This window comes from Sugiyamaella lignohabitans, chromosome A (genome assembly GCF_001640025.1).
Source record: "Sugiyamaella lignohabitans strain CBS 10342 chromosome A, complete sequence".
Classification (NCBI taxonomy): Eukaryota; Fungi; Ascomycota; class Dipodascomycetes; order Dipodascales; family Trichomonascaceae; genus Sugiyamaella; species Sugiyamaella lignohabitans.
The window spans coordinates 394,907-414,057 of NC_031672.1; the positions used below are offsets into that span (position 1 = coordinate 394,907).

General features: G+C 47.2%; 7 protein-coding genes across 7 annotated transcripts; 3 read left to right on the forward strand and 4 right to left on the reverse strand.

Moving 5' to 3' along the window:
* Window positions 1-965: 965 nt before the first annotated feature.
* AWJ20_123 (uncharacterized protein) lies at window positions 966-3,890 on the forward strand (the record flags this gene model as incomplete). The annotated part of the gene is made up of 1 exon (XM_018878090.1): window positions 966-3,890. The coding sequence occupies one exon, from the start codon at window positions 966-968 to the stop codon at window positions 3,888-3,890; it is 2,925 nt and encodes a 974-aa protein (XP_018734373.1).
* A 2,687-nt stretch (window positions 3,891-6,577) lies between these two features.
* ZAP1 (Zap1p) lies at window positions 6,578-9,181 on the forward strand (the record flags this gene model as incomplete). The annotated part of the gene is made up of 1 exon (XM_018878101.1): window positions 6,578-9,181. The coding sequence occupies one exon, from the start codon at window positions 6,578-6,580 to the stop codon at window positions 9,179-9,181; it is 2,604 nt and encodes an 867-aa protein (XP_018734374.1).
* Window positions 9,182-9,470: 289 nt separating this feature from the next.
* On the reverse strand, window positions 9,471-10,418 carry PEP8 (retromer subunit PEP8; the record flags this gene model as incomplete). Its single annotated transcript, XM_018878112.1, has 1 exon — window positions 9,471-10,418. One exon carries the CDS (start codon window positions 10,416-10,418, stop codon window positions 9,471-9,473), a length of 948 nt encoding a protein of 315 aa, XP_018734375.1.
* A 486-nt stretch (window positions 10,419-10,904) lies between these two features.
* AWJ20_126 (uncharacterized protein) lies at window positions 10,905-12,746 on the reverse strand (the record flags this gene model as incomplete). Its single annotated transcript, XM_018878123.1, has 1 exon — window positions 10,905-12,746. One exon carries the CDS (start codon window positions 12,744-12,746, stop codon window positions 10,905-10,907), a length of 1,842 nt encoding a protein of 613 aa, XP_018734376.1.
* A 580-nt stretch (window positions 12,747-13,326) lies between these two features.
* Window positions 13,327-14,919, reverse strand: AWJ20_127 (cystathionine gamma-synthase; the record flags this gene model as incomplete). Its single annotated transcript, XM_018878134.1, has 1 exon — window positions 13,327-14,919. One exon carries the CDS (start codon window positions 14,917-14,919, stop codon window positions 13,327-13,329), a length of 1,593 nt encoding a protein of 530 aa, XP_018734377.1.
* Window positions 14,920-15,456: 537 nt separating this feature from the next.
* Window positions 15,457-16,401, forward strand: AWJ20_128 (formamidase; the record flags this gene model as incomplete). Its single annotated transcript, XM_018878145.1, has 1 exon — window positions 15,457-16,401. The coding sequence occupies one exon, from the start codon at window positions 15,457-15,459 to the stop codon at window positions 16,399-16,401; it is 945 nt and encodes a 314-aa protein (XP_018734378.1).
* A 265-nt stretch (window positions 16,402-16,666) lies between these two features.
* Window positions 16,667-18,433, reverse strand: AWJ20_129 (uncharacterized protein; the record flags this gene model as incomplete). Its single annotated transcript, XM_018878156.1, has 1 exon — window positions 16,667-18,433. The coding sequence occupies one exon, from the start codon at window positions 18,431-18,433 to the stop codon at window positions 16,667-16,669; it is 1,767 nt and encodes a 588-aa protein (XP_018734379.1).
* Between the last annotated feature and the right edge of the window lie 718 nt (window positions 18,434-19,151).

Here is a 19,151-nt window from a genome sequence, read left to right on the forward strand (position 1 = left end):
CCTTGCCCCTTCGTATACATGCATGCTCTTGGCATACTATGATGTAAGTTAACATTTTTAATTATTCCTTTTTAATATACACTTAACTGCTATATATATGTGGGATATACTGATAATCTCGGTTTTTGATGTTTGTTAGCTGGAAGGTATTATCGCTAATAAGAGAAATTGGTGTATTGGATGGCGCTATATTTTGGCGTTGGTCCTGTAATATCACCTTTGGTCACCGGATCTCTTTTATTTAATAGATGTTGTTATGTTTAATTTATATGAAGAAAAAAAGCATTGTTGCTTATAGATATTGGAAGGTAAGTGAAATTGCGAGGGTGCGGTTTGAGCAGGTTCATGTGGCTCATGTGCAATGGAGCGGGGCTTCAACTGTGGATTAATTTTTTTTGACGAGCTGGCAGTGCCAGAATTATACCAAACTAATACCCAATTGCTGCTGTGCTCTGCTACTGCTCTGATATTGATACCGGCGCTGATGCTGGTGCTGGTGCTGGTGCTCTGCTACTGCTCTGATATTGATACCGGCGCTGATGCTGGTGCTGGTGCTGGTGCTCGTGCAATATGATATTTTCAGCTTTAACACCAGTCTGGTAGATTATTAGAAATATCGTTGATTAGCGGAAGCAAAAGAGCAGCATCATTAATAGCCGGAAAGAGAAGAGCAACAAGCAACTGCTGTATAGATACTACTGCGACAACATCACTGATAGAGCGTAGAATGACCACTCTATCTCAATGACCCTGTCTCCTGTTATATATTACTCGGGGTAGTTAGATCTAACGTAGTTATTTACAGCTAATTTTAGACTGAGTCTGTTTACAGATAACAAATAATATCACTGTGTTCAATAGTCATGCTGGACTATCACCATTTGGTCCACAATGCCCCTCATCCTAGTACCACACATAGATCATCAGCAGCAGAATGGGCTGTCTACCTCTCCCTTTATCATAGCATGGGCAATCTCCAGGTGTCCAGTGGCCAGTATGTCCAAGCCGCCAAATCTTTTGCTTCGGCTGTCATCTTTGGACTGGGCGGATCAGTAGAAAACGATGGTCGGCATCTTGGTGTGGGTACTTTAAATGATCTCAAATCCAATTCTCCTATCAACAGGCGTGCAATATCGTCAATTCCTGACCTGGTTCATGCTATTGACCAGTCTTTGAGAGGATCTCCTGTCTCTGCCAATGCATGTTCATCCCATTCTCCACTATTACTATCTCCTCAACAGGCTCTCCAGGCCAGATATAAACTATTTCCACCTGATGGTCAGCTACCTTTAGTATCCCAGTGCCAAAATAACCAGAATACAAATCCTCAGATCCCAGTAGATTCGCTGCCGTCAAACTATATCCAGCGATATAATAACATGGGAAGAGAGGATGACCCCCGACAGACCAGTGCTTCAATTGAAGCGATAGTCAGCAATGCGCTTCTTAATCTTTCGAAGATATTTCAAGACGGTATCAACTCTGGTGCTCCAGATAAGGTTGTTTATCTGAATGGAAGAGTTCCTAGCACATATGATATCCTGTCTTTATACCTGTTGTCACTCTCACTAAACGCTTCTGCCAGTACTGCCAATAATGTTGGTATACTATTACTAGCATCTGTGACGCAAAGCCCAATGTCATCGAATTTGCCCTGTCAGAATTGTGAAAGACGCACTCGTGACCTAGCTCTCGATTATTATTTGTTTGGTTTGTCCTTGGATCAAAAACATCCACATCTACATACCAACTTGGGATCACTTCTGCGTGAACAGGGAAAGCTCAACGAAGCAGTGCAAATGTATCAAAAGGCTATTCAATGTGATCCTCATTTTAATATTGCTCTGGCAAATCTTGCTGGTTGTTTGAAGGACCAGGGTCAGATAGACAAAGCTATTATTTATTATGCCAGAGCTGTACAAGAGAACCCTGATTTTGTTGAAGCTCTGGTGGGACTCGCTAGTTGCTACGGTTCAGTGTGTAATTGGACTGATCGAGGTGGCTGTGGATGGGAACAGATGTCGGTAGATATAGAAGGAAATCTGGTTTCTGGCCAGATAGAAGGGTGGGTCACTAGAGTAATAAAAGTGGCAGAAAACCAGGTAGATGAGGTGCGAAGATGGGGTATTGGAGCCATTGATTTCATTGATAGTGTAGAAGGAGGAAATTTGTTCAAGACAATTGAAAGAACAGTTCGTATTTCAGATCCAAACGAGCGTGTCAAATTCAGACAACTAATAAATTCTTGGCGTGGTTGCTATGAAGAAGGCACAAACTTATTGTCTTTAATAGAAAAGACTATACGTGCTGTTCAACGCCAGTGGTATTTGGACCGGCGCCAGGGAGTTAAACCACCAGTACCAGATTATACCTATGCTCGTCCACATATACCATCTGTACTGCCGATTCCCTTAGCACCAAGTATATTACCTTTCCACTCGTTCACACTCCCACTGAATTCGTTTTACGTTCGTCAGATATCAGAGAAGGCAGCATCTAGAGTATCAATGACAGTACTATCGCAGAACTGGCTTCCGAAACATGTGTATCCACCACCGGCAAGTCCAAAGAATGGTGTCTTGAAAGTAGCGTATATATCATCGGATTTCGCGAACCACCCGCTTGCACACTTGATGCAAAATGTGTTTGGCATGCACGACAGAACCAAAGTCCACGCTTACTGCTACGCTACCAGTCCATCAGACTCATCGCAGTATCGCCAGGAGATCGAAAAGGGTGCCTATGTATTCAGGGATGTTAGTAGCTGGAGTACACAAAAGATTGTCGAGCAGCTTGTATCCGATGGTATCCATATTTCTGTCAATTTGAATGGGTTTACAAAAGGTGGTCGAAATGAGATATTTGCTACTAGGCCTTGTCCAGTCCAAATCAGTCTTATGGGTTTCGCAGGACCCATGGGCGCTGACTGGTGTGATTATGTTCTTGGGGATATCACGGCTATGAATGGAGTGCCACAATATTCTAACCTCAGCAACAACGATTCAAGATTGAAATTGATACAGCCTCCAGACGAGAACATGAGCTCGTATTGGCCATATCGCAAAGAAAAGGTCATATACATGCCGCGAACGCTGTTCTGCTGTGACCACCGCCAAAGCGCTCCAGATTCTAACAAAGTTAGAATAGAGTCTGGCCAGCCATTGCATACCTGGGAGGCAGATGTTGAACTGAGACAACGACTGCGTAAACAATTATTCCCCAATCTACCAGAAGGTGCATTCCTAATGGGTAACTTCAACCAGTTGTACAAGATCGATCCGACTATCTTTGTGACATGGCTACGGATTCTCCAGAGATTACCACATGCCTATTTATGGCTCCTTGAGTTTCCCAAGAACGGAAGAACAAACCTATACACCTATGCATACAAATGGACGGGATCACGCGATATTCTATCGCGAATCATATTCACGCCAGTGGCTGAGAAAAATGAGCATATCATCAGGTCGAGAGTATGTGATTTGTTCCTTGACACTCCCGAATGTAATGCCCACACCACTGCCGCAGACGTGTCATGGGGAGGAACTCCGATCATAACATATCCCAGACACAGTTATAAATTGTGTTCTCGGATCGGAGCGTCAATTGTGTATGGAGCCCTACCAGCCGACTACCGAGGTCGGCAGATAGGCCAGCGTCTCGTTGTACACTCTGAAGCGGAATACGAAGACCGGGTGGTCGAATTTGGCAGCACGCTAGAAGGATTACGAGAACTGAACGAGATACGAACGGTACTATTCAACGAACGAGAGAAGGATGGAAACGGATTATTTAACACCAAAAAGTGGGTAGAGTCGGTAGAAAAGGGTTTCCAACGAGCATGGGAAGACTGGGTGCAGGGAAAGCACGAGAACATCTTCATCGACTAAAAAGACTAATGCCAACGAATATAACGAATAATTCTATCGATGGGATCCGGGCTTGCCTCCGGCGGCTGGGGCGCTGCCCCAGACCCCGTTGTGCTCGCTCCGCGAGCGGACTGGGGATCCCCTAGCAACGACTCGAGCGCAGCGAGAGGAGCCACGGGGTCTGGGGCAGAGCCCCAGCCGCCTGAGGCATGCCCAGTTCACGGTCTCCTGAACACACGTTAATTTCTTTTTCTGCGGTGCGGCCATGCCTTATCAATGCAGCAGCTTTTGTTGAGTTTAATCGCATCCGCCGATCTGTAGATAACGCACGGACATGTGCCCGTTTGCGTTTTGCAGCATGCGACAAAAACGTCAACCATGTCATGATAGCGCCAGGGTTTTAAAAGCTAAGGCTCGCAGCATCGTCAGATCTACTTTGACACGTAACGTTTACATTAGAGGGAGAACTGCACTATGGAAGAAATAGCGCGAACTTCCAGCGGAGATACGCTCAACAAGCACGAGGGAACCACGCAGGAACCCGGTAATCCAGTCGAAAAGCCTGTCTTGGCATCGTGTAGACTAAACGCCTATTCAGACCCACCTATCCTGGTAATTGAAAAAGTGCCGGTTGCTACGCCGAAATATATGGAGAGTTGTCGTGATGCCAATGAGCAAGACCTGTTTTTCCTTCGCTGGGTGTTTCGAGTGAGTATTCGATCTGGTTATCAGAAAAGGATAGAGTAAGGGGAAGAGGAAAACTAACTGGGTATGTAGGATATGTTTGACCGGCTGACCGACCAGATAAATGAGAAGTTTCCCGGATATAAGATACTTCGAGCCGAGGCAGAGCCGGGTATTTCTTGGGATGATTTTCGCAATGAGACCAGGGGATTGTTGATCTGGTTAGTCAAAGTGCAGTCGAATCCATTGGATCAGCTGTTCAATATTGTTGCACGACAGTCGTCTGAAGATAAGGTTCAAATGAGTTTGGTGTTTAGTAGTGTTCAAAAGCAGATTGCGGGAATGCGTCGGAATCTACACCGATTACGACAGGAGGTAGACGTTTCGGAGAAAGCACTTCTTCAAATCTGTCAGGCTATTAATGATGGACTCATGAGCGACGCGGATGACAAACTCCGAAATAAAGCCATTAATCAGGGATCCACTGTAAATGGCAACGACGGCTCATCTACGACGCTGCATGAATTTATCTATCCTGATGATGCCATTCCTGACCTTCAACAGTTGACTATAGCTATGAAGAAGAGTGCTGATTCTGCTGCAGATGGTCGCAATGGGTTGGTCAAGAAGTCCAGTCACTCGTCGTCTATTGATACAAATGGTCCTCAGAGAGAAGCTGCTGAATGGAGTGTTGTAGAAGATGACGATGACGATGATGATGATGACGACGACGATGACGACCGGGAGCTTACCAGTGCGTCTCTAAGTGGCTATGATGACGAATACGACAGCGACTAACTGACTTAATCCGAGGCCAGCTGTCAACCCAATTCTTGTATTTTCTCGATTTGCACCAGGTATCTGTTCTTTTAGTTCTGTTCGTGCCCTTCTCTTTCTTATTTTACCAGTTAGTTACTTCTTTTTTATAATGTTTTCGTCTAATATATGATATAATGCACCAGCCTCTAATGTTACACTGGCAGACAGACAGTTGCCCAAATACACAGAAACATCCATGACATAGATATTTTTTCAAATATATACGAAAAAAGGCCAGTCGATTCATGAATTATGACTCACCGATTCCCTAACTAACTACGGACTATGTCCACATAAAAGAAGGAAAAAGCGTGGATAACAAGTCTTCATGAAGTTCTGGACCTGTCGTACTATGCATAAACGAGGAAAGGGTCGACCCCTGCAGATCTAGTGTTACATGTGTTTCGGGCTAGACAAAAGTAACTGTCAAAATAAGCCCGTTTGGTTAGCCTCCGATTGGAGATTCAGCCAATTCTAGAACGAACTCACCTCATACCATGTCTTGTTCAGCCACGGATAGTCCAATTTGACGAATATTTCTCGCTTTGACAGCTGAGGCCCAGGTTGGAAATAATCTTCACGGTCTAACCGGTGCGGCACTATAAGCTTCAAGACTAGGCTTTATGACCTAACCCGCGCATGCAATTTGCAGCCTTGGTCATAACCACAAAGGTGTTTTTGAATGTGCAGGGTTATATATAATATACACATTACGGTATATAGGCCTTGCAAAATTATATGCTTGCCAAAGTATTGTTCTACAAACTAGTAGCACAGGTTTACCGACGAGTCCCCGACGAGATCTGAGATCTGGTTTGAAAAAAAAAAGATATCCTAATTGTTTCGTCGTTTCATATAGCCAAAAAGCTACTTTAATACCTAGGGTTTGAGCAGATATTAGTCGAGGAGGCATATGATAACGAGAGATCGATTTAGCTAATTCGATAACTGACTTAACAAGATTTTAAAACTCTTTAAAACACACAGTTATAAGACTGATAATTTCTAGTTTGATCCAGTTGAAATTTGTGCTTTCCTACGGTTAATTTATCCCTGAAACCCAGCCAACTTCTATCCATGAATTCTGTTTAACGATAACAGGTAAAAGGAGTCAAGAAGGGAGGAACTGATAAGATTTTCAGTTAAAGATAATTCAGTCGTACGGTCAGTTTACCAGTTTTCGTGCTAAAAGCAAACGTTTTACTATGCTGGAAGCTTTTGTCGCAGACGATATCTATAATTGGATATCCCCTATGATGGAGAAGCAAGCAAAAAACGGAGCTGGAAATGGACCTCTTGCAAGATCCGCCTCTAGCCCTCCTACCAGTGTTAATGGGTTTGGTAGGCCCCCTGCTAGAAATGTAGACAGAGAGGGGAGTGAACCACCACATCATTTCTATCCAAAACTACTCGAGTCATCTACACCACTTTCCGAGCCAGAGACTGTCGACAGTGAGACAGCTGACTCTTCATCAACCACGCCAAACTGTGTAGAATGCGAGCATGAAAGTAAACCAAATTTGAACTCACAGCATCTGTCCGATCGAGATCTTAACAAAGTCGATGAAGCTAACTCAGTGACAAAACCAAACTTAAAACCCGATCTGACCTCTACAGAGCAAATACCACTATCGTTACAAACTGCTGCTGCTAGTGCTAATGTTGGCACGCTACCGACTGAAGTACAAGCTGACGGTTCCTGTGAAGAATGTCAGGTGGCTATGAAGGATCATTTATTGCAGATCTATGATCCATTTTTAGACTACTGTGCTGAATGTCAGGAAGCTGAAGAGGAGCACCAGCTAAATAATAGAGACTGTGCAGTTGCAGCTCAGCCAGACTGTGAAGAATGTATCGATGTTGAACACAAACCACCACCCACCGATAGTAACTCTATGATCAATTTCGATATTTTACCATCTCAAAAACGGATTTCCAAAAAGGCTTTTCTTGAAAATCAAATTCAACCAAAATATAGTAATAGTCGGCATGAAAAAATGGCCATGACTGTGAGAACTGAAAATATGGATCTCAACATGGGTATAAACGGTGGGATGAATATGGGAGAAGGTTCTTTAGATCCAAGTTTGAATATTCAAACAGGAAATGGACTAAAACGGAGGGCAAGCAGTTTTGAACGGTCATCCGAGGACCACCAACGTCGCAAACTCGAATCGCTGTCTCAGCTTTATAATCAGCAACAAAACATAACCCGGCAGTATTATTTGATGCTCCGACAAGCCCAACAGCAATATAACAACAGCCAGGGAAACAAAAACCAACTAGATGGAACCATGCCGAACAAGCCGCTACCTTCAGATTTAGACCAGAGTCATGTTCAAAACAATGTTGGTACTAGCCACAGCCATATCCAACACGAACATGGACACGACCATAGCCATGACCACACACACGAGCATTCTCACGAGCACGGAAATGGTCATAGCTGTTCTCACTGCCATAGCTCTGGAAATGGCCATCACGACCCACAACACCAGCAAGTATCACCTCGGTCGCTTTACTGCCATTGGAATGGCCATGAAGGAGAAGCCCAATTCAACTCTGAGTTAGCTCTCCAGGCACACTTGCGTCACCATATTTATCCACAAGCCGAGTCTATGTCAGACCAGCTTGAATGTCAGTGGGATTCCTGTGACGTCTCACTCAAGTTTGTGGACGAACTTTTGGAACACATCAGGACCGACCATTATAACAATTACAGTCAACCTCACACCGATTGTTTATATGATGGTACCCATATACACCCCAAAGCTAACGATGTCACGATTAGTCAAACGTCTTCTCAGGTGTACCCATCTACACAGACCCAGGGGTATAAATGTCAATGGTCCAATTGCCAATACATTGCTAACACATCTGATCAACTGGGAGTTCACGTACTCAGTGATCATATCAACAATAACATTCCCAAACCGAGTCAGATGACTACTGAACCCACTAGGGAAGATATGAACAATTTTATGAAAAACAATGACATGTTTCAGTGCCAGTACCAAGCCTGTGATTTCCAGTCTCTCAATTTTGACGACTTTACTAGCCACATCAAAAGTGACCACCTGTCAGCCACTGCTCCGCTAGACAGTTTCGCTACAAATGACATGGTGACTCACTCTTTAGACCCGTCGCTTGGCATTCCACAACCCAATAATATCGTTGGAACTACGAAGCCAGTCAACGTCACTACAACTGGTACGAATAATAACACTGTGAAAGTCAAGACTGAACACGACGAGACCACTTCCACTAAAACCTGTAAATGGGTACTTGAAAATGGCCAACTTTGTTCATGCGAGTGTAAAAACACCGAAGAACTGTCGAACCACATCATTGAAGCCCACGTTGGACTCCGTAAAACTGAGTACGTGTGTTCATGGCAGGGCTGCGACCGGAATCATCGTCCATTTCAACAGCGACAAAAGATGGTTCGTCATCTCCAAGTGCATACGAACCACCGACCGTACAAATGTCACATTTGCAACAGCACTTTTGGTGAAGAGAGCGTGCTCAAACAGCACTTAAGAGTGCATTCTGGAGAACGGCCCTTCGAATGTAAAATCTGCCACAAACGATTCGCTGCCAGTGCTGCTCTGTCGGTACACCTTCGTATCCACACCGGCGAAAAACCTCTCAAATGCAAATATCCCGGCTGTGAAAAACGGTTCTCCGAGTCGTCCAACCTAAACAAACATCTCAAAACGCACTTCAGTGGCAGTCCTTGCATCTGTCCCATCTGTTCCGAGTCATTCCAAGACCCTGACCACCTATTTAAGCATTTTAAGACCCACTGATAAATATATTTATTCTCCTCACAAACGGTCCCTGCTTGCCTCCGGCGGCTGGGGTCTGCTCCAGACCCCGTGGCTTCTCTCGCTCCGCTCGAGTCGACCCTGAACACACGGGTCGTGCTCGCTTCCGGCGGCTGGGGCTCTGCCCCAGACCCCGTAGCTCCTCTCGCTCCGCTCGAGTCGACCCACCACCGCACGTCGCTCGCGAAGCGAGCACAACGGGGTCTGGGGCAGCGCCCCAGCCGCCGGAGGCAATGCCCGTTACATTAATGCAAATACAATTACTACGTAGCTAGGTCTCGTCTTGAGGGTTTCGGTAGAGTATTATCTCGCTTTGTTTGAAGTAACGACGCGAGTCCTCGTCAATGAGCACTAGAGAAAGGAATGTACGGATAGAGAACTTCTTGTTGACATCGCGGAAGGTTGGCGTCAGGTCGAAGCCGCCGAGGAAAAGTCGGATGGGAATAGTCTCGCCTCGGACAGGTGCACCATCCATGATTTCAAACCGTACCAGCGTATCGCTCTCGTTATATTGATTAGGAGCCACACCCACTGTTTCTCGCCGGATTATCGACAGTTCCATGTGTTTTATCTTGAGCCGTACAAGCAGGAAATAGATTCGGCCTACTATGACATCTTTCAGGTGGTATCGGGACTTGGAATATTCAAACTCGATATGCAGACAGTCTTCAATACCCACATCCATCTTGATTGAACTGATTCCCTCTGGAGGAACTTTATAGTTATATACCCAGAGATCCTTTTCCCTGACGATATCGGCCATCCGGCGGAACACCGTCACTTTGACATAGTATCGTAGCTTGACATTAATTCCATTATAACTTTCAAACTGTTTTTCCACGTTTTTGAACTCGAAATCGTACGTCTCTGGGTGTCGTAATTCAGCAGGAGCAGCCAATTCTTGAGCCAGTGATAAAAAGTCGTCGTGCTGACCACGATCTGACGACTGCTCTATACTACCGACAAATTGCACTTTAATACCCATATGTTCCAAACGTTTACCATCTCTAGGACGAATTGTGACCGAACCTTTAACAGACTCGCCATCCATGTACAAGGGAACACTTCTTCTACGGGCAAGAGCATTGGCCGAAGACGGGTTGCCCGTCCCCGCAATGGCTTTTTGGCCATTCGACTGTTTGATCTCGACATGAGTCCGGGTGTCCTCGCCGTCAAGACGGATCTCAATATCCAACTGAGACTTGAAAAAAGATGCCATCTCGGAACCTCAATGCCTCAAAACACTGTCAATATCCTAATATCTCTTGTGGCAATCAACACCTGCTACTTCTTAGGGAGACGACGATGCTACATGTCGCCGCCGTGCTTTATCACTTATCTCACTGCGGTTCACGGCACAGCCGTTCGTTAAGCCCCAGGGTCCAACCCCGACTTGGACTCTGTGGCCGGCTCATTTGGGGCTGGGGGTCTACCTCCGGCGGCTGGGGCTCCGCCCCAGACCCCGTGGCTCGCTTCGCTCGACCTGAAACTCACGGGTTCAGACTATAGCAAGAGATCACGTGATCTTTCCAAGTGTTAATCGAGCGAAGCGAGCTAGGGGGTCTGGGGCGGAGCCCCGGCCGCCGGAGGCAAGTCCTGACCCAAGCAGAAGTGTAGTCGAGGGTTCATTAGTGGTTATAGAGGGGGTACAGTCGTTATTCGTTTCTTCGTTAGGCAACAGTGGCACGGTGATGGTGGTAGGGTGTTAACAGAGACCCTTGACGAGGGCCCAGGAGTCGCATTTGATGTTGTTGGAGTCGGCCCATTCTTTGGTTAGTTTGTATCCAAAGGCAGCAGCTTCTTGGAGGGTAGAGAAGCAGTGCATGGGCAGGTAGTAGGGGTCCTCGAGCGGTCGGTAGCCTCCTTCGTGTTTGCTTGACGGTTTTGGACTGGCGTGTCTGTTGGTCCAAGTTTTGGGGTAGTCCTTTTCGACATCGTCTAAACTGAGTTGGGTCAAGCCGAGCTTGAAATCCTGCATCGACGAGTCGTGGCAGGCCATGTATTTGGTTGTTAGGTGGACAATTTCCTGGTTTAGTTTATTCACATCGACGTCATCCGATCCAGATCCCGGTCCAGATCCTGCTCGTGATGCAGAGGATCCGGTGTCGGGAAGTTGCTTTGTCTTCTTTTGGATTACGCTATGACAGGCAGATGCAATTCTCATGTGAACCAGGGCCCGAATCTGATATAATAGACCCACTAATTGGTGGATCTTGTTCTGCTCAAAATTTATTATCAACCGGCCAATAAACGGAATCAGAGTCGACCAAGAGCTACGGTTGGCATCTCGTCGGACCATCTGATCGGCCCTATCTTCATAGTCAAACCCTACTATGAATGCCAGTAGTGAGTCGACACTAATAACGGCAGCCAGAGAGTATTGCTTTTTTTCCATTGCACTATCGGCTTCGTGTTTCTTCTCTCTGGCAAGCTCGATCCAGTTGTGCATTTTGCTTCTCAGAAGACGGTAGTACTTTTCTCGTTTCTCTTCAGAAATGGCCGACTGACTCGATATTTTCGAGATGGGTGAAGATGCTGGATTCGTGAGTCCAGCACCTGAATCTTTTTGTTCGGACTTTTGTTTTGTTGCTTTGACAGATGGCAGCTGTGTTTGAGAGTTGTGGTTTTGATTCTGGTTCTGATTCTGGTTCTTGGAGATTTTTTTGCGCTTGGCAGACTCTGCCAAGGGCCCCTCGTCTTCTGACGAGCTCGAGTAACTTCGGTTGATTTTAGGTCGTTTTGTAGATGGTTTGGTATTGTTAGTAGTAGCATTAGTATTAGCATTATTCGAAGTAGAACTTCCATTTTGCGAAGATTTGTGTTCAATGATTCCCAGCCCGATCGTCTTTTTAGAGCTCGAGTTGGGGTTGGTTGATGATGGCTTTTTGGAGCTGAGTTCACCTTCTGAGTCTCTACCATCTTTCACTGGTGGACGCTTAGACTTTTCGTTTAATTTTGTAGATGCTACACCTTTTTCTGGTCTCTCTTTAGCCCGTATTTCACCATCTTTCGTGACAGTACGATCCTTGGATCGGTCCGTTTTTTCTCCAATCCTTCGGTCATTGACTTTTTCTCTATTCTTAGCACTTTCACTATTGGATTTATCAGACAGCTCGCCATCTCTGTCTCTGTCTCGTTCTCGTTCTTTGGTATCCACCTTCAAAGTAACAATAAAAGAAGGACGTCGCTTTTTCCCATTTATAGTTGAATCTTTTCCATTTGAAAGAATATGGTCGCCATTTCCTTCACTAATCAGAGGCGCGACAGCACGTTTGGGTACTGGCTGTAATATCACAGGCCTATCAGAAGCTGTTGCCGCGGAAGACGGTTTCTTCTTGTCGCTTGAACCAGTGCTGTCGCTGCGAAAGCTGCCTAAATCATCGAATTCCGGCGGCAGTGTGGGACTGAGCATTCGCTGCGGAATCATTTCCTCGGCCCATGCTGGTAGCGTGGGACTCAGCATGGGCGGCAGCGACACCGGCGACTCAGACCCGTTCCGCGAAGGAGGCCCTATACTGCCATTGAGCCTATTAGCAGCTTTACTCATACTAAGACTGTGTGCTCAAGCTTTCTTGTACTGAAATTCCAAACCTGCCAAATCCAAATCGTCTCTTGATACCATACGACAAATATAACTTCGAGCCCTTCCTAAACTACGCGGTCTGCAATGTTAACCGGGGGTCCAGGGTTTATATTTGAAGCGAGTTTCACGTCTGAACAGCAAGCAAAAGTACCGACGACTCGGCCCTAAATCTTCAAGAGAGCGTGACTGGCGAGATGGGCTGCGATCCTGGTATCTCACGCTCACAGTCGGGTTCTATTGACGCTAGCTACACAAGAATATCACGAAGCAGTGATTTAATGTTATTTCCCTGCATTCTACATAATCACCATACATATTCTGCAAACGGGGCGCGCCCCCGCCGACCCCCTCTCAGGGGGTCAGACTGCCTCCGGCGGCTGGGGCTCCGCCCCAGACTCCGCTGCTCCTCTCGCTTCGCTCGAGTCGGTTCCGTCTCCCGTCCCAGCTATCTCCTGCGAAGCAGGAGCCACGGGGTCTGGGGCGGAGCCCCAGCCGCCGGAGGCACAGTGGCACCGTATAAGTTAGATACAGAGGTTTGAAGGGGCTAATTACAGGCGGCCAGGGCCCGGTCGAATTTGGCGACCAAGTCGGCTGTGGGCTCGAGGCCGATGCTGACGCGGATCAGGTTGCGGTCAACGCCGAAGGTGCTGACGTAGTCTAGCTCGCTGTAGTGGGCCAGCATCGGGAAGGGGCAGCAGAGGGTGAAGTTGGTGCCGAGACTGGGGCCTTTGTCGATGTCGAGGGCGTCGTAGAATCGTTGGGCATTGATAGGGTCTTTAAAGAGGATTGAGAAGAGCGAACCATAGCCGCCCTTTTCGACCATGAGCTCTTCATAGTGCTTTCTGGTGGGTGAATTGCTGGGGTAGTAGACGGTGTCTATGACAGGACTTTTGTTCAGCAGATCCACTACAGCTTGACTGTTGGTATTGCTCTTGTACGCACGCTCGACGACGTCGCGACTGTTCTTTTCTAACACATCGGCATCCTGATACCAGAGAAAGTCGACAAACTTGGTGCTGGCTTGTTTGAGTTGGTTGTAGTATTTACTGTCGGGGTTCAGAACAAGACTGCCGCCTAAAGCATCACATGCTCCGTTGAATATCTTGGTCAGACTGCAACACACGATATCGGCATAGGGAAACAGGTTCAGATTCACGTAGTTGGCCAGAGTGTCGTCAACTACAACTGCAAAGTTATACTTGTCAGCAAGCTTGCGAATGGCCAACAAATCAGGTGTTTTCAGCAGAGGGTTGGTTGGCACTTCACAGAACAAGGCAGTAATTCTCTCACCGGATTCAAGTAGTTTGGTAAGACTGTCAAGATCCTCAGCTTCACCATTACCATAGAAATGAGATCCAGGGCCCACCTTGGCCAGCAGCTTGATAGTATCAGTGAAAGCAAATCCATAACAGACACTTTTATACTCGCCAATAGCCTGTAGCACAGCTCTATGGGCGTTGAAAATGGCAGTCAGACCACTGGGAAATAAAAACACATCTTCTTCAACTGCCTTGGGAGTAGGCACTTTAGATAGACTGGCAGTGTCATTAATGAGACTGGCAATCCGTTTTTTCAAAACAGATTTCGAATCTGTAGCATAAAGCTCTCTAGACGAAGTGTGCGAACCGGTGGGTTCTAAACGAGGACATTGACAGAGATACGCCCCCAGACGAGAACCAATGGCCTCGCCTGATACTCGCAGGTACAGTTTACCGACCGCAAACTCTGATTCGGGCATGAACGTCGCAAAAATAGTCAAAGTGGCCAGCGGGGCACTGGGATCATTCTGTTTCTTCTTGTCTGATTTGTCAGTTGTGGTGAATCCTGATACACGGACCTTAACATTAGGCAGTTCACTGTGTCTCTCGATGAACTCCTTACATCTGACAGCAGCATCATAAAACGGAAATAGCAGACATTTATCACCTGGATCACCAAACCGCGAGATGATATCAGCAGCCAGAAGCTGTACTTTAGGATGGATTGAGAATCGTGGATAACCAGTACGAAGTTTGCTAGTGACCCACGGCTCGTCTTCCATAAGCCCCTCGACCACCCGCCAAGTGGGCAGTCTAAAACTGACGGGATGGATCTCATTAGGAGGAATGGGGTCGCCAATTCCATCTGGCACCGACATTTTCACACACTCTACTTTTCACAACTGGAACAACCGACAAAACACACCACAATTGGCAAACGCAGGTATCGATACTCGAATAAACTACAAAATAAAGAACAAAATAATTAGCTGTGAGCGTTACGAATGCGAATCTGGGGGCTATTTATACCTTTTGCAATAAAAACACACTAGGCTCACTTGGTCCACCGATTAACCATCAAACTGCAGAGCGGAAATCGATGCCTGCTTCAGATTTTGACTGCATGAACACGCCGATCGAGTGATATCAGGGGAAGGGGGACCTGCCTCCGGCGGCTGGGGCTCTGCCCCAGACCCCGTGGCTCCTGCTTCGCAGGAGTTGGCTGGGACCGAAGACGGAACCGACTCGAGCGCAGCGAGAGGAGCAGCGGGGTCTGGGGCGGAGCCCCAGCCGCCGGAGGCACACCACCCCCGCAGGGATCTGCAGATGTGGACCTGGGTTTATATCAGTGATACCGCAGGTACGGCATCGACGGTTGTGATTTGAGACTGTCAGAGCCAGAAGAAAAGTGAGAAATGACGGGCGAATTGGACCAGTCGTTTCATGTCCATAGCGGACAGAGCCATTTGAAGTGGTCCAAGGATATAAAACCGGTGCTGAGAGTGAAATCGGGCGAGGTTGTCACTTTCGATGCCAATGATTCGAGTAATAACCAAATTCATAAAGACTCGACTCTCGAAACACTTTATTTCGATCTCGCTATCTGTGATCCCGTTTATGGACCAGTTTATATTGAAGGAGCTGAGCCTGGTGATACACTTGAAGTGGAACTGATGAAATTAGACCCCGCTGATTGGGGCTGGACTGCTATCTTCCCAGATTTCGGGCTTCTGGCAGATGAGTTCCCAGATACCCAATTGAAAATCTGGAAATTTGCTAAAGGATCAAAGACTGCTGAGTTTAAAAAGGGCATTGAAGTGCCGATTCGGCCATTTCTTGGCGAAGTGGGTGTTGCTCCTCCTGAAGGAGAACACTCGACGATTCCTCCGCTCGACACTGGCGGTAATATCGACTGTCGACATGTGGTCGAGGGAACTAAACTGTATCTTCCCGTGAAAGTTGCTGGTGCTCTTTTCAGCTGTGGAGATGGCCATGCTGCTCAGGGTGATGGAGAAGTGTGTGGAACTGCTATTGAGACACCCATGACGGCCACCCTGCGGTTCACGGTCCACAAAGACAAGCCCTGGGTGACTTCACCACACTACCTGACGAAACCAATCACTACCACTGTACCCGACAAAGGTACCTACAGTATCCTAGGTATCGATTCAGACCTCCGTGAAGCGGCCCGAAAGGCCATTCGCTCCATGATCGTGTACCTGACCACGACCCACTCGCTCACCAAGGTCGAGGCATACATGCTGTGCTCGGTGGCCGTCGACCTCAAAATCGCCGAGGCCGTCGACATGCCCAACTACGCAGTGGCAGCGACACTTCCTCTCAATATTTTTACTGAATAAATACGGGTGGTGACTACCTCCGGCGGCTGGGGCTGCGCCCCAGACCCCGCTGCTCCTCTCGCTGCGCTCGAGTCGTTGCGTCGACATTCCCAGCGGTCTCCTGCGAAGCAGGAACTAGGGGGTCTGGGGCGTAGCCCCAGCCGCCGGAGGCAGACACGGGATTTCGTCCGAACTGTGTATTATTAGCACCTCTCGCCGAGCAACTCCTGCGAAGCAGGAGTAACCAGGGTCTGGGGCGGAGCCCCAGCCGCCGGAGGCACTGTAGCTATTCCGCGACAACGTGGGAATAGGACTCGACTTTGCGACGGCAGTTGACGCAGCCGGAGAAGAGCTGCGATGCCAGGGTCTCGCGGCAGGGTTCGCACATTAGGAGACATCCGCATGGGAAGAGCACCACCTGTCGGGGTGCGGAGATGCATATGACACACAGGTTCGAGGATGGCAGGTCCGGTCCGTCTTCGTTGTCGTTGTCGAAGTCCGAGGCGTTCTGAAGTGAGCTGGTGTTGTGGTCGTGCCATCGGTTCTGGATCAGTTTGAGTGATTCCTGTCTATCGTTTTCAAGTAATCGGGTGTACTGAGAACGGGTGAGTGGCCGTCCACTGTTGTTGAAGAGATGCTTTTGGAGAATGTCTCGTCGTGGACTCTCTGCAGATAGGAGTGTTTGTAGAGAGTCAGGACCAGAAAGAAGCAACTCCTGGAAATCTTCTTGGAAAGTGCCGTTGTCTATGGGGCCCGCAGAGTCGTTCGACTCAGACTCAGACTCGGTTTCCCAGCCGTCTATATCCGATGTCTCAGGGTCCACAGCGTCGTTTTTGTCGAGATGGTCATTATATTCTTCCTCGTCAGATTCATTTTCTTCTAGTTCTTCGAGTATAAATGGAACATGTCCAGATTGTAAGTCGGGTCGAGTGCTTGTTTTATCAGAGTTTCTCGCTGACCGCCGTAGAAATTGACTGATGTATATCAGAAACAACTGGATTTTCTTCACCAGTTTAATGATAAATATTAGCATTGACCCAATGTACGATAGGGTGCTATAGTTTGGCTGTCGCATGAGCCAGGAAATATATTTGCTCCCCAAATGTTGTTGTGCATAAATAGAGTTGGAGCTGCTGCTACTGGTGCTGCTGGAAATCCCACTGGCTTGAGTGGATTCTAATATGGCCATAGACGAATCTAACAGATTTAAGTTCTTAGGATTCTCTACCCAGGTGACCGATGGAGCCTTTATGACCATTGTCTCCTTGATAAAGCTATGGCCTCCGTTATCAGAAACAGCTGCTTTACACAGTTTAAAGATGGCATCGTGTAGAGTAGTTGCCGAACCCACTTCGCTAGATCCAAAAGGAGTTCTCATTTTGGAAGGACCGCCTACCAATAAAAATGCACTTGAATAAATAATAAAGCAAAAAGCCACAAAAATGAGTGATATAATGGGGTACCCCACTGTAAAGAAAAGAAGACCCAGCCCCAGTTCCAACCGTTTCGACTCATATTGTATAAAATTCCACCCTTCAAACAACATAAAAGGGCCGAATATAATGCATGACAGCAGGAGACGATACTTCTGGCTCTTGAAAATAGCCTGGGTGTGAATACTGATTTGACTGACCAGGTACAACGCCAAAATTAATAAATTATCAGCAGCACCAACAATCCAGCGAGGGCTTGACGGAATTATACTATTGTCAAAGACGAGCCCAAAGTAATACGGAGTGGCACAAAGTTCGACAACTGCGTCTCTTTGCTGGAATAGCGCTTCTACCACCTCTACTCCGTAACTGGCCATCATTATTAGATATGTGTCCCAGAACAGACTTTCTCCTAATAGATTGACGGTTTGTTTATTTGCCGGGATTTTGGCCCAGCTGTTCCTTAAATCTGGGATTTCATCTGCTGTTGGTTGTTTTCCTACTGCATTGTACATGGCCCGAATCAGGACGTTGTTCGTTAGTAGCGGGGCAGGCTTACGAATCATCTTGTCATCGGCCTTCGGTAGCATGGGGATGTAATGAAGGGACTTCACCTTCATAATCCTGGATTTAATGCTATCTGGAATACGAACGATCTCATAAACAACTGGACTTACACTGAGAAGTGTGCCTACAATTGCCAACAACTGGACAATTAAAATAGCAGTTATCACCACTCGAGATATCAGGAAAAACCTTGGGCTTATTACTAGTCCCCGAGCTGATCTGTATCCATCCAGTTTTATCAGTCCTTGCTCCACCAGAAACCCCACTACTCGGTACTTTATCCCCTCTATTGTATGTATAGCAAACGTGAACCCCAGCCAGATCAGGCGTCTGTGCTCTTCAATAATATAAATAGCAAGTCTAACGACCGGTTTCACCACCCAGTTCATGGTCAGTCCGACCATATACGACGACATCACCAGTTCAAGCAACTTCGACCCGGTCATGGACGATACCGACATGAACGAAGTCTCTATCGTCGTCGCATTGACTTTCTCGCTCGTCACACCAGCCGCCAGAGACCTCGCAGCCGCAGTAGAGACTGCAATCACACTCCCAGTCATCGTCGACATGACAATATGCCCAACAATCCACAGACGAGCTCACTCTCACCTGCCATTCCCAGTCTCACTCGCTCCGGTCTGCCGGTCTCCAACTTCACGGAGCCGCATCCCCACACCTCGGCTTCACATCACGTGACCGAGTATAAACTGACGGGTGGAAGCTGGTTTCCTGGGGTTTGTGACACTGCCTCCGGCGGCTGGGGCTCTG